This window comes from Heteronotia binoei, chromosome 10, assembly GCF_032191835.1.
Source record: "Heteronotia binoei isolate CCM8104 ecotype False Entrance Well chromosome 10, APGP_CSIRO_Hbin_v1, whole genome shotgun sequence".
NCBI classification, from domain to species: domain Eukaryota; kingdom Metazoa; phylum Chordata; class Lepidosauria; order Squamata; family Gekkonidae; genus Heteronotia; species Heteronotia binoei.
The window spans coordinates 5,490,905-5,505,533 of record NC_083232.1 but is presented as its reverse complement, the minus strand read 5'-3'; the positions used below and the strand labels follow the sequence as shown (position 1 = coordinate 5,505,533).

At 48.3% G+C, this 14,629-nt stretch overlaps 1 protein-coding gene across 1 annotated transcript in view; it reads left to right on the top strand.

Annotated features, from left to right (window-relative positions):
- TMIE (transmembrane inner ear) overlaps positions 1–13,342 on the top strand; it is a 32,364-nt gene extending 19,022 nt beyond the window's left edge. The window contains exons 3-4 of the mRNA XM_060248269.1: positions 5,107–5,256; positions 13,236–13,342. Coding sequence (XP_060104252.1) covers positions 5,107–5,256; positions 13,236–13,342 — 257 coding nt within the window. The remainder of the gene's footprint in view (positions 1–5,106; positions 5,257–13,235) is intronic.
- Positions 13,343–14,629: the final 1,287 nt, after the last annotated feature.

Genomic DNA, 14,629 nt, shown 5'->3' with positions numbered 1-14,629 from the left:
CTCCTTTCCCTTCCTCCTCCACAACAGTCACCTTGTGAGGTGGGTGGGGCTGCAGAGGACTCTCACAGCAGCTGCCCTTTCAAGGACAACTCCTGCGAGAGCTATGGTTGACCCAAGGCCATTCCAGCAGGTGCAAGTGGAGGAGTGGGGAATCAAACCCGGTTCTCCCAGATAAGAGTCCGCACACTTAACCACTACACCAAACCGGCTCTCCGGAGATAAACTAATTCCAGGGGATCCTCGGGTCCCACCTGGAGGCTGGCATCTCTACCCATTGTCCCTCGGTCCGATCCAGTAGGCCTCTTTTTACATCCTTGCAAGCTTTACCATAGAGCAAGAAACCTTGCCGGGCATCAAGTTCGCAGCCAGAACAAATACACTTCCGAGAAAGCGGCATTTTCTGTCATGGGCACTTAAAATCTGCAAGACCAAAATTGCACGGACAATTAATTCCACCCGGGATGCACCATTTACAGCATTCTGGCTTTTATTTCTCAGCTTCTCTCGGGCATTCGAGTGTGTGTGTGTGGGGGGGAGATTTACACCATAAAATAAGCATTACAGTTTTGGACTGTAAATCCAGCCAGATGTTTTGCCTGCTACTGTGCAAAGGCACGCAGTCGGGGAAAGGGGAACAGCTCCAGGGTGGTCCTTTCAGTGGAGCCGGCGAATGGGAGAAAGAAACGAAACGGTCTGGGAAATCGGCCCTGATGTTAATATGACCTTTGAGCAGAAAAACGCTAATTGGACAAGACAAGACCAGACTGTCGACTTCTCCAGTGAGTCAGAAGCCTCGCCTTGTTCTTAGAGTTACCGGCTGTGGGTTGAGAAATACCCGGAGATTTTGGGGGTGGAATTAAAGGAGGGAGGGGATTGAAGAGGGGAGTGACTTGAGTGCGGTCCAATGCCCAAGAGCTCACCTTCCAAAGTGGCTATTTTCTCCAGGGAGACTGGAGATCAGTCTTAATCCCAGAAAAGGGCAACTAGAATGATTAAAGGGTTGGAACACTTTCCCTATGAAGAAACGCTTGCGGATCTTTAGCTTGGAGAAACGTAGACTGAGGGGTGACATGATAAGAGTTGACAAGATTATGCATGAGATGGAGAAGGTAGAAAAAGAAGGACTTGTCTCCCTTTCTCACAATACAAGGACCTGCGGGCATTCGATGAAATTGCTGAGCAGTCCAGTTAAAACGGATGAAAGGAAGAACTTCACCCAAAGGGTGATTAACATGTGGAATTCACTGCCACAGGAGGTGGTGGTGGCTACAAGCATAAACAGCTTCAAGAAGGGATTGGATAAAAATATGGAGCAGAGGTCCATCAGCGGCTATTAGCCACAGTGTGTATATATATGTGTGTGTATATATGTGTTTATATATATATTTGGCCACTGTGTGACACAGAGTGTTGGAATGGATGGGCCATTGGCCTGATCCAACATGGCTTCTCTTCTGTTCCTCTGTGACACAGAGTGTTGGACTGGATGGGCCACTGGCCTAATCCAACATGGCTTCTCTTATATTCTTATGTGACACAGAGTGTTGGACTGGATGGGCCACTGGCCTTATCCAACAGGGCTTCTCTTATGTTCTTATGTGATACACAGTGTTCGACTGGATGGGCCATTGGCCTGATCCAACATAGCTTCTCTTATGTTCTTATGTGACACAGAGTGTTAGACTGGTGGGGCCATTGGCCTAATCCAACATGGCTTCTCTTATGTTCTTATGTGACACAGAGTATTGGACTGGATGGGAAAATGGCCTGATCCAACAGGGCTTCTCTTATGTTCTTATGTGACACAGTGTTGAACTGGATGGGCCATTGGCCTGATCCAACATTTCTTCTCTTATGTTCTTATGTGACACAGAGTGTTGCACTGGATGGGCCATTGGCCTGATCCAACATGGCTTCTCTTATCTTCTTATGTGACGCAGAGTGTTGGACTGGATGGGCCATTGGCCTGATTCAACAGGACTTCTCTTATGTTCTTATGTGACAGAGAGTGTTGGACTGGATGGGCCACTGGCCTGATCCAACATGGCTTCTCTTATGTTCTTATGTGACACAGAATGTTGGACTGGATGGGCCAATAGCCTGATCCAACAGGGCTTCTCTTATGTTCTTATGTGACACAGTGTTGAACTGGATGGGCCATTGGCCTGATCCAACATGGCTTCTCTTATGTTCTTATGTGACACAGAGTGCTGGACTGGATGGGCCATTGGCCTGATCCCACAGGGCCTCTCTTATGTTCTTATGTGACACAGAGTGTTGGACTGGATGGGCCATTGGCCTGATTTAACAGGGCTTCTCTTATGTTCTTATGTGATACAGAGTGTTCGACTGGATGGGCTATTGGCCTGATCCAACATGGCTTCTCTTATGTTCTTATGTGACACAGAGTGTTGGACTGGATGGGCCACTGGCCTGATCCAACATGGCTTCCCTTATGTTCTTATGTGACACAGAGTGTTGGACTGGATGGGCCACTGGCCTGATCCAACAGGGCTTCTCTTATGTTCTTATGTGACACAGAGTGTTGGACTGGGTGGGCCACTGGCCTGATCCAACATGGCTTCTATTATGTTCTTATGTAACATAGAGTGTTGGACTGGATTGGCCACTGGCCTGATCCAACATGGCTTCTCTTAGTTTCTTATGTGACACAGAGTGTTGGACTGGATGGGCCACTGGCCTGATCCAACAGGGCTTCTCTTATGTTCTTATGTGACACAGAATGTTGGACTGGAGGGGCTATTGGCCTGATCCCACAGGGCCTCTCTTATGTTCTTATATGACACAGAGTGTTGGACTGGATGGGCCACTGACCTGATCCAACATGGCTTCTCTTATGTTCTTAAACACAGATCCCAATTTGTGATTCTTTTATTTTGCTAAAAACATTCCCATGATTCCACATACCAACTCACTGCCCACTTATATTAAGAATTGCAGCTTGCCCTTCTCATTTTGTCTGATGAAGTCTGCTTAAGAGCATCCATAAGCTTACTTTTGGAATACAACTTAGTTGGTCTTAAAGAAGCACTTGTCTACTGCTTTTCTCTGATCAGTTCCAAGCTGCTCCAAAGTTTGACAGTGGGTTGCCTGCTATGGTATAGGTCAGGTTGTCAACTTGGGGTTGGCAATCCTAGCAAGAAGGGGGAATGTATGGACCCCCATCTGCAGCAGCTTCCTTGGAAAGGAAGAGGGGTTGACTTTGAATGAGTCACCGCCAGTCCCAAGTCCATAGCGCGAAAGGTCCTTTTGCATGACATTTTTATCTGCCGCTATTCTGGGAATGACTTATGACCAATCGAGCTCAATTTTTAATAAGCTCCCAGCTGCCTCTTAAGCTTTAATTTTTCTTTTCTTTTCCAAAGCTCAAATTTGGTCATTTCAAGCAAGGAAATCTGTTCAATGCAGGTACAAGAAAAACCCCGAACTTGTTTCACCCACCGGCAATGCGCACGATACAAGGAAAAGCGCTGTTATATAATACACTGTCAGAGAATCACTCATCTCACAATGTTACATCGGAGAATCCTCTTATATAGAAAATTCCAAAAATTCTACAGTATTATATTCAATAATACAATCCAAATAGCAGGGAGAGCCAGTTTGGTGTAGTGGTTAAGTGTGCGGACTCTTATCTGAGAGAACCGGGTTTGATTCCCCACTCCTCCACTTGCACCTGCTGGAATGGCCTTGGGTCAGCCATAGCTTCTTTGTACCTCCCTAATGTGCATCAGTTGAATGTATTGTATAGATTTTTGCAGAAGTTTGAAAAATTTTCACCCTATACTAAAATAATAGGGGGGGATTTTAATATTAACTTGCAGGGGAAAGGCAATGTTAAAAAAAGAAAGGCAGAGAAATTTAAAAGAGTGTGCGGGAAATTTAGTCTGCTAGAATTATGGATGGAAATGTTTCCTAATGATGATGTGTATTCTTTTTACTCTGCCGTGCATGGAACTTACTCAAGATTGGATGGAATCTTAGTCTCTCAAGATAAAGGAGATTGTGGGCTGCTCTGAGACTCTTCGGAGTGGAGGGCGGGATATAAATCCAATATCTTCATCTACCTCACAGGGTGTCTGTTGTGGGGGAGGAAGGTAAAGGAGATTGTGAGATGCTCTGAGACTCTTCGGAGTGGAGGGTGGGATATAAATCCAATATCTTCATCTACCTCACAGGGTGTCTGTTGTGGGGGAGGAAGGTAAAGGAGATTGTGGGCCGCTCTGAGACTCTTTGGAGTGGAGGGCGGGATATAAATCCAATATCTTCATCTACCTCACAGGGTGTCTGTTGTGGGGGAGGAAGGTAAAGGAGATTGTGAGCCGCTCTGAGACTCTTCGGAGTGGAGGGTGGGATATAAATCCAATATCTTCATCTACCTCACAGGGTGTCTGTTGTGGGGGAGGAAGGTAAAGGAGATTGTGAGCCGCTCTGAGACTCTTCGGAGTGGAGGGCAGGATATAAATCCAGTATCTTCATCTACCTCACAGGGTGTCTGTTATGGGGGAGGAAGGTAAAGGAGATTGTGAGCCGCTCTGAGACTCTTCGGAGTGGAGGGCAGGATATAAATCCAATATCTTCATCTACCTCACAGGGTGTCTGTTGTGGGGGAGGAAGGGAAAGGAGATTGTGAGCCGCTCTGAGACTCTTTGGAGTGGAGGGCGGGATATAAATCCAATATCTTCATCTACCTCACAGGGTGTCTGTTGTGGGGGAGGAAGGGAAAGGAGATTGTGAGCCGCTCTGAGTCTCTTCAGAGTGGAGGGCAGGATATAAATCCAATATCTTCTTCTTCTTCCCAAGAACTGCTGCCTGTCAGAGTGGGCAACTCTGTGTCAGAAGAGTTCTCGACTCTAGATGTGGCAGCTTCCGTTTTTCAAAATTCCCAGTTGCATTTTCTGAGACAGGGCCTCCCCAGTTAATAGAATCCTAGAATCGCAGAGTTGGAAGGGACCTCTAGGGTCATCTAGTCCAACCCCCTGCACAATGGAGGAAACTCACAAACACTTCACTTTCTCACGTTTCAAGGACGTGTCGTTTGATGGTGTTTTCTCCCTCCCTCTCTCCTTTTTGCTTTCTCCTCAGTCATTACCCTGTGCTGTATCTTCAAATGCCGCATCCCGAGGACCAAGAAGGAGATCGAGGCGCGGTACGCCAAAAGGAAAGCCGCCAAAATGTACGCCGACAAGCTGGACACGGTGCCACCACTCAATGAGCTGACAGACATCCCGGGAGGTATTTTCCCCTTTCTGTTTTTTTTTTTTTTTTTTGTGCATATAAAGCATGGTCCCAGATTTGGATTGCCAGGCTTCAGGTGGGGTCTAGAGATCTCCCAGAGTTACAATTTATGTCCAGATTACAGTGATGATTTCCCCTGGAGGACATGGCTGCTTTGGAGGGTAGACTGTGTCCCCAGTGGAGGTCTCTCCTGCTCCCTCAGGCCTGCTATCTCCAGCCCTCACCCCCCTTCCAAATCTCCAGGAAATACTACTTTACACAGAGAGTGATTTAAAATGTGGAATTAGCTGCCAGAGGAGGTAGCGATGGCCACACGAATAAACAGCTTTAAAAGGAAATTTGATAGATTCATGGAGGAGAAGTCTATCAATGGTTACTAGGCATTGTTACTGAGGGGAACCTCCACATTCAGGGGCATTAAACCTCTGAATCCCCAAGCCAGGAGGCAACATCAGGGAAGGCCTCGGCCTCTCTGCCATGTTGCTGGCCATCCAGAGGACCTGGTTGGTCACTGTGTTAGTCAGGAAGATGCTGGACTTAGATGGACCTTCCCTGGTCTGATCCAGCAGGGCTCTTCTGAGGTTCTTCTCAGGGGAAGTCCTCGGCCTCTCTGTCTTGTTATTGGCCCTCCAGAGGAACTGGCTGACCACTGTGTGAGACAGGAGGTTGGACTAGATGCACCCTCACTGGTCTGACCCAGCAGGGCTCTTCTGAGGTTCTTCTCAGAGGAAGGTCTCAGCCTCTCTGCCCTGTTTTTGGCCCTCCAGTGGAATTGGTTGGCCACTGTGTGAGACAGGAAGCTGGACCATATGGACCCTCTCTGGTCTGATCCAGCAGGGCTCTTCTGAGATTCTTCTCAGGGGAAGGCCTCAACCTCTCTGCCCTGTTGTTGGCCCTTCAGAGGAACTGGTTGGCCCCTGTGTGAGACAGGAAGCTGGACTAGATGGACCCTCCCTGGTCTGATCCAGCAAGGCTCTTCTGAGGTTCTTCTCAGGGGAAGGCCTCGGCCTCTCTGCCCTGTTGTGGGCCCTCCAGAGGATCTGGCTAGCCACTGTGTGAGACAGGAAGCTGGACTAGATGGACCCTCCCTGGTCTGATCCAGCAAGGCTCTTCTGAGGTTCTTCTCAGGGGAAGGCCTCGGCCTCTCTGCCCTGTTGTTGGCCCTGCAGAGGAACTGGGTGGCCACCATGTGAAACAGGAGGCTGGAATAGATGGACCCTCCCTGGTCTGATCCAGCAGGGCTCTTCTGAGGTTCTTCTCAGGGGAATGCCTCAGCCTCTCTGCCCTGTTGTTGGCCCTCCGGAGGAACTGGTTGGCCCCTGTGTGTGGCAGGATGCTGGGCTAGATGGACCCTCACTGGTGTGCTTCAACAGGGCTCTTCTGATGTTCTTAATTTCTCAGCATGGACTTGGCAACCACATACTGGTGCTCTCTTTTGAAAGCCCATTTCCTTTATTTTCTTTCTTCCTTTAAAAACATTTTATTTAAAATGTAAAACATTCAGGGTTCCCAAAGGGATGCTCACAAAAAAACATTAAAATGTTTCCACAGTTTAACATTTCAGCTTTTAAAATCGTAAAGTAATTCTTAAAAATGCATCGAACCAGGGAAGAGAGCCAATAGCAATGCATGGGGGCATGCCAGATGAAACAAAAGAAGCCTTCACCTGCTGCCAGGAGACTGCAATAGAGGGAGACAGACTAATATCCTGGGGGAGGGGAGTTGCAGATTTTTGGTGCCATGACTAAGAAGACCCTCCTTTGGGTTGCAACCCACCTAGCCTCATAAGGGTGGGGCAGCCAAAGCAGGGCCTCTAAAGATGATTAGAGTGAATAGCTGGGTTGATATGCTAGGTTGAATGTCTGAAGCAGCTATATAGTGGCAGATCGTCATCATCATCAGAAGAAAACTGGAAGAAGAAGAAGACTGAATAAGAAAACTAGAAGAATACTGAAGAAGAAGAAGAAGAAGAATAGAAGAAGACTGTAGAAAAAGACTGAAGAAGACTGAAGAAGACTAGAAGAAGAAGAAGACTGAAGAAGAAGAAAACTAGAAGAAGACTAAAGAAGAAGAAGAAGAAGACTGTAGAAAAAGACTGAAGAAGACTAGAAGAAGAAAACTGAAGAAGACTAGAAGAAGAAGAAGACTGAAGAAGAAGAAAACTAGAAGACTGAAGAAGAAGACTAGAAAAAGAAGAAGATTGAAGAAGACTAGAAGAAGAAGAAAAAGAAGAAGATGACTGGAATGGCCCTGGGTTAGCCATAGCTCTCACTGAACTGTCCTTGAAAGGGCAGCTGCTGTGAGAGCTCTCTCAGTCCCACCTACCTCACAAAGTGTTCGTTGTGGGGGAGGAAGATAAAGGAGATTGTAAGCGACGCTGAGACTCTGATTCAGAGAGAAGGATGTGGTATAAACCTATGATCTTCTCCTTCAAGAAGACATTTGACAGAGGAACATCTGGGGGCATCAGGTTACGAAACTGTAGAACACCACTAGAGATGCTAGCATCCAGATGGGCCTGGGAGTCTCCTGGGATTACAGCTCATCTCCAGACTACAGTTCCCCTGGAGAAAATGGCCGCTTTGGAGGGTGGATTCTAAGGCTCCGTGTCCCACTGTCCTTCCCAGGCTCCATCCCCAAATCTCCAGGTGTTTTGCAACCTGGATCTTGCAACCATCCTCCCCTCCATCCCCTACTTCTGGCTGTGCGGAGGGGGGGGGGAGCTACCAACCCTGCCTAGGAGCTGGGCGGGGGGCGGGTATTGACAGCTGAAGACCCAAACAAGATTTGAGGGGTATAAGCTTTCAAGAGTCAACGCTCCCCGCTCCCTTAGACAGCACCTGACAAAAGGGAGTTTTAACTCTCGATGGTTCATGCCCTCAAAGTTTTCTTTGTCTCTCAGGTGCCACTCAACTATAAGCTACCTGTCATACTGCCAGACATATGAACATATGAAGCTGCCTTCTACTGAATCAGACCCTGGGTCCATCAAAGTCAGTCTTGTCTTCTCAGACTGGCAGTGGCTCTCCAGGGTCTCAAGCTGAGGTTTTTCACACCTATTTGCCTGGACCCTTTTTTGGAGATGCCAGGGATTGAACCTGGGACCTTCTGCTTCCCAAGCAGATGCTCTGCCACTGAGCCACCCTCCCTCCCCTGCGCCACCGTCCCTCCCCGGGACGAACCAGGCGACATTCTGATTCGATGCTGTATCAGTTCATACATTCTGCGCTTTTTCTGCCTCTAAGAGAGCCAGTGTTCAGACCCAGAAAACACAGCTTGGACCCGGATTCTTTTTCTACCTCTCCGTTTCTTTCTAACATTCCCTGCCTCCCCCAGCGCTAACAGCATGGACTCTCTGAGCAAAGTCAAGACAGCAGGAGTTTTGCACCATTCCAAGAATTCAAAAAAAGCTGAACAGATTTTTTGAATGCTAAACCGGATTCAAACTTTGCTATTACTCGGCGTCGATGGATTCTTTACGGACGTTAAACCTTGAAGCTTGCTGGTGAATCTTCGATGCACTAATAAGTATCAGCATGTTAAATGTTGATACCTCAAGTCTGTGTCCCCCCCACCCCACCCCAACCCTCTCCCAGTAAACTCCATGGCAGCCATGTTATTTATTATTCGTTTTTTCAAAAAGCATTTATATCTGGAGTCTTTCCTTGTGTTTCAGGGCAGCTTAAAAAAAAACAGTTTAAAACATTTTCAGTGAAAGCTCTTTTCAGAAAAATTTGTTGTTGTTCAGTCGCACAGTCAAGTCTGACTCTTTGTGACCCCATGGACAAAGTCACGCCAGGCCCTCCTGTCTTCCACCATCCTCCGAAGTCTGCTCAAATTCGTGTTTGTTACATCAGTAACGCTGTCCAGCCAGCTCATCTTTTGCCGTCCCCTTCTTCTTTTGCCTTCTGTCTTTCCCAGCATCAGGATCTTCTCCAGGGAGCGCTCCCTTCTCATTGGGTGGCCAAAGTCTTGGAGCTTCAGCTTCAGCATCTGACCTTCCAGGGAATAGTCTGGGTTGATTTCCCTTCAGACTGACTGATTGGATCTTCTTGCAGTCCAAGGGACTCTCAAGAGTCTTCTCCAGCACCACAGCTCGAAAGCATCTATTCTTCTGCGCTCGGCCTTCCTTATGGTCCAGCTCTCACAGCCATACATGACTATTGGGAATACCATCGCTTTGACTATACGTAAGAACATAAGAGAAGCCATGTTGGATCAGGCCAATGGCCCCTCCAGTCCAACACTCTGTGTCACATAAGAACATAAGAGAAGCCATGTTAGGCCAGTGGCCCATCCAGTCCAACACTCTGTGTCACACAGTGGTCAATATATGTGTGTGTGTATATATATAGTTAAATCTTCGTTCGCGAAGCCAAGCCGAGAGAGAGAGAGAGAGAGTATATATATACATATATATTTACACACACACACATATACACACACATACACACACACACACATATATATATATACACTGTGGCTAATAGCCACTGATGGACCTCTGCTCCATATTTTTATCCAATCCCCTCTTGAAGCTGGCTATGCTTGTAGCTGCCACCACCTCCTGTGGCAGTGAATTCCACATGTTAATCACCCTTTGGGTGAAGAAGTACTTTTTATCCATTCTAACCCGACTGCTCAGCAATTTCATTGAATGCCCATGAGTTCTTGTATTGTGAGAAAGGGAGAAAAGGACTTCTTTCTCTACTTTCTCCATCCCAGGCATAATCTTGCAAACCTCTATCATGTCACCCGGCAGTCGATGTTTCTCCAAGCTAAAGAGCCCCAAGCGTTTCAACCTTTCTTCATAGGGAAAGTGTTCCAATCCTTTAATCATTCTAGTTGCCCTTTCCTGCACTTTCTCCAATGCTATAATATCCTTTTTGAAGTGCGGTGACCAGAACTGCACACAGTACTCCAAATGAGACCGCACCATCGATTTATACAGAGGCATTATGATTTGTGTATTTTGTTTGCAGGGTGATGTCTCTACTTTTTATGACATTGCCCAGGGTCGCCACAGCTGTCCTCCCAAGGAGCAAACATCTTTTAATTTCATGGCTACAGTCACCATCTGCAGGGATCTTGGATCCCAGAAAAATAGCAAACCCCAAATCCCTTTGCCAAGGGGGGGGGGGGGGACCAAGGGTGTTCCTGCCTGGCTCATTGTGGCCTGAAGGACTGAGCTAGAGGACTTAGGAACAATGGGCAGCAGGATCCAAACCCAAACTGCCCTGCTCCAATCACAGGCCCCCTGCTGGTCTGACTGACCCAATCACATGCTAGCGTGGGAACCCAGTGTTACATATAGGTAACCCTGCTGCCCCATTCACCTGTCTTGTTAGTGCAGCCACCTACCATGCTGCTGCACTTAATAAAGAGCTGATTATCACTTCCACCTCGCCTCATCAGTGCGTAGAACCCACTATATCAGGGGTGGCCGATGGTAGCTCTCCAGATGGTTTTTTTTTTTGCCTACAACTCCCATCAGCCCCAGCCAGCATGGCCAACGGCTGGGGCTGCTGGGAGATGTAGGCAAAAAAGCATCTGGAGAGCCACCGTTGGCCACCCCTGCACTATATTATACCCTGGCAAAAGCACCTCCTGAAGATCTCCAAGGAGGAGACCCTACTCACCTCTTCAGGGAAGCCGTTTCACAGGGCCAGAGCCTTGGTGGAAATGGCCCCGGGCTCTGGAGTTAGCAGAGAAACGCATTCAGATTGGAATTCCTATCAGCGGAAGAATGCATCAAAACACCCCCCCAAAAAGATTATATCCTTGGAAAAAGTGCAGAAAAGGGGAACTAGCATGATTAAAGGGTCGGAAGATTTCCCTACGCGAAAAGGTTCAAACGCTTGGGGCTCTTTAGCTTGGACAACGCCAATTGCAGGGTGACGTGATAGAGGTTGACAAGATGATGCGTGGGATGGAGAAAGTAGAGAAAGAAGTCCTTTTCTCCCTTTCTCACAATATGAGAACTCGTGGGCATTCAATGAAATTGCTGAGCAGTCAGGTTAGAACAGATACAAGGAAGTCCTTCTTCACCCAAAGGGTGATTAACACGTGGAATTCACTGCCACAGGAAGTGGTGGAAGCTACAAGCATGGACAGCTTCAGGAGGGGATTGGATAAACATCTGGAGCAGTGGTCCCTCAGTGGCTATAAGCAACAGGGTATTGACGGAACTCTCTCTGGGGCAGTGATGCTCTGTGTTCTTGGTGCTTGGGGGAGAGGCAACAGTGGGAGGGCTTCTTGTGTCCTGGCCCCACTGATGGACCTCATGATGGCACCTGGTTTTTTGGCCCCTGTGTGACACAGAGTGTTGGACTGGATGGGCTGTTGGCCTGATCCAACATGGCTTCTCTTATGTTCTTATGTCTGGGACAGGGATGCTCTGTATTCTTGGTGCTTGGGGGGGGGCAACAGTGAGAGGGCTTCTAGTGTCCTGGCCCCACTGGTGGACCTCCTGATGGCACCTGGATTTTTTGGCCACTGTGTGACACAGAGTGTTGGACTGGATGGGATGTTGGCCTGATCCAACATGCCTTCTCTTATGTTCTTACCTGCGCTTCCTACAACGCCAACCGATTAGGGTTGCTAGGTCCCTGTTAGAAAAGGCCTCGGGATTTTGGGATTGGAGCATGAAGAGGGAAGAAGAAGGCATTGGATTTATATTCTGCCCTTTACTCAGAGTCTCAGAGCGGCTCACAGTCTCCTTTCCCTTCCTCCCCGACAACAGACACCCTGTGAGGTAGATGAAGATATTGGATTTATATCCCTCCCTCCACTCCGAAGAGTGTCAGTGCGGCTCACAATCTCCTTCCTCCCCCATAACAGACACCCTGTGAAGTTGGTGGGGCTGGAGAGGGCTCTCACAGCAGCTGCCCTTTCAAGGACAACCTCTGCCAGAGCTATGACTGACCCAAGGCCATTCCAGCAGGTGCAAGAGGAGGAGTGGGGGAATCAAACCCGGTCCTCCCAGATAAGAGTCCGTGCACTTAACCACTACACCCAACTGGCTCTCAATTTGAGCTGTGGCTGACCCAAGGCCATGGCAGCAGGTGCAAGTGAAGGAATGGGGAATCAAACCCGGTTCTCCCAGATAAGAGTCCGCACACTTAACCACTACACCCATCTGGCTCTCTATTATAGCTGTGGCTGACCCAAGGCCATGGCAGCAGGTGCAAGTGGAGGAGTGGGGGAATCAAACCCTGGTTCTCCCAGATAAGAGTCCATGCACTTAACCACTACACCAAACTGGCTCTCTATTAGAGCTATGGCTGACCCAAGGCCATTCCAGCAGGTGCAAGTGGAGGAGTGGGGAATCAAACCCTGGTTCTCCCAGATAAGAGACCGTGCACTTAACCGCTACACCAAAGTGGCTCTCTATTAGAGCTATGGCTGACCCAAGGCCATTCCAGCAGGTGCAAGAGGAGGAGTGGGGGAATCAAACCCTGGTTCTCCCAGATAAGAGTCCATGCACTTAACCACTACACCAAACTGGCTCTCTATTAGAGCTATGGCTGACCCAAGGCCATTCCAGCAGGTGCAAGAGGAGGAGTGGGGAATCAAACCTGGTTCTCCCAGATAAGAGTCCGCACACTTCACCACTACACCAAACTGGCTCTCTATTAGAGCTACGGCTGACCCAAGGCCATTCCACCAGGTGCAAGTGGAGGAGTGGGGAATCAAACCCTGGTTCTCCCAGATAAGAGACGGTGCACTTAACCGCTACACCAGAGTGGCTCTCTAAGGGCACGGTTTGGGGAGGGGAGGGACTTCAAAGGGGTATAATGCCATAAAGCAGACCTTCCAGAGTGCCTGTTGAGATCAGTTGTAATCCCAGGAGATCTCCAGTCACTACCTGGAGGTTGACAACCACAAAGGCTTTGCTTTATTTCCTGAACTCCTGCTATGGCTTTGTTGCGCTGTCTTTTCCTTCACTGCCTTACCTGATTCTCTGCACTTTCCAGGCTCCACTGAAAGCCTTCCTACTCTCTCTGGCCAAGTCGACTCCCGGCCTCTCCACTCTCTGCCGGTGGTCACCGAGGAAGACGAAGTAACCCCGCAGGGCCACTAGGTGGAGCTCTCTGTCTGCTTTCTCTCTCTGGCTTGCCTTTTCCTCGAGCGAAACCTTCACCGCAAAGACTTGCAGTTCCGCATCACCCTATTTTCATTTTCCGGTGTCGTCTCCCAACCTGTTCTCATCTGATTCCGCCATATCCTGCTTTTACTCTCCCCTGCACAGTAAGGATGTTCAGGAAACAGAGACTGGTGTAGACGGGGAAGAGGGCACCCCACGAAGTTGATGGGCAAACAGAAGGAAGAGCTTCTTTGTTGAATGCCTAATTCAATGCCTAATGAGAGCCAGTTGGGTGTAGTGGTTAAGTGTGCGGACTCTTAGCTCTGGCAGAGGTTGTCCTTGAAAGGGCAGCTGCTGTGAGAGCACCAAACTGGCTCTCTGTTAGAGCTCTGGCTGACCCAAGGCCATGGCAGCAGGTGCAAGTGGAGGAGTGGGGAATCAAACCCGGTTCTCCCAGATAAGAGTTCGCACACTTCACCACTACACCAAACTGGCTCTCTATTAGAGCTCTGGCTGACCCAAGGCCATTCCAGCAGGTGTGAGTGGAGGAGTGGGGAATCAAATGCAGTTCTCCCAGGTAAGAGTCCACCCACTTAACCACTACAGCAAACTGAGAGAACTTGTGGCAAACATAAAGATTATGTCTATGTCTATGATACTACCTGTGAGCAGTGAGTGCAGGAACAAAAAAGTGCAAGAGTCCTGTAGCACCTTGAAGAACCTCGGAGGAGAACTTTACGGATGCTGCAGACTGCCAAAGAGACAACCCTCAGTTTGTGAGGCCTGAGCAAGGTCCAAGACATTTTAGAGATCATTAATTCATGGGGTCACCAGAAGTTTACATATTGTCAGCTGCCCTAAGCCCTACTGGAAAATATATATATATATATATATATATATATATATATATATATATATATATATATATATATATATATATATATATATATATATATATATCCAGCACGGCTATTCGGATGCTCTTATGTGGGGAAGGCATCAGCCTCTATGCTCTATCGTTGGACCTCCAGAGGAATGTGTTGGCCACCGTGTGAGACAGGATGCTGGACTAGATGGACCCTCACTGGTCTGATCCAGCAGGGCTCTCTTATGTTATTCTCAGGGGAAGGCCTTGGCCTCTCTGCCCTGTTGTTAGCCCTCCAGAGGAACTTGTTGGCCACCATGTGAGACAGGATGCTGGACTAGATGGGCCACTGGTCTGATCCTACAGGGCTCTTCTTATGTTCTTATCAGGGGAGGCTTCAGCCTCTGTGCTCTCATTGG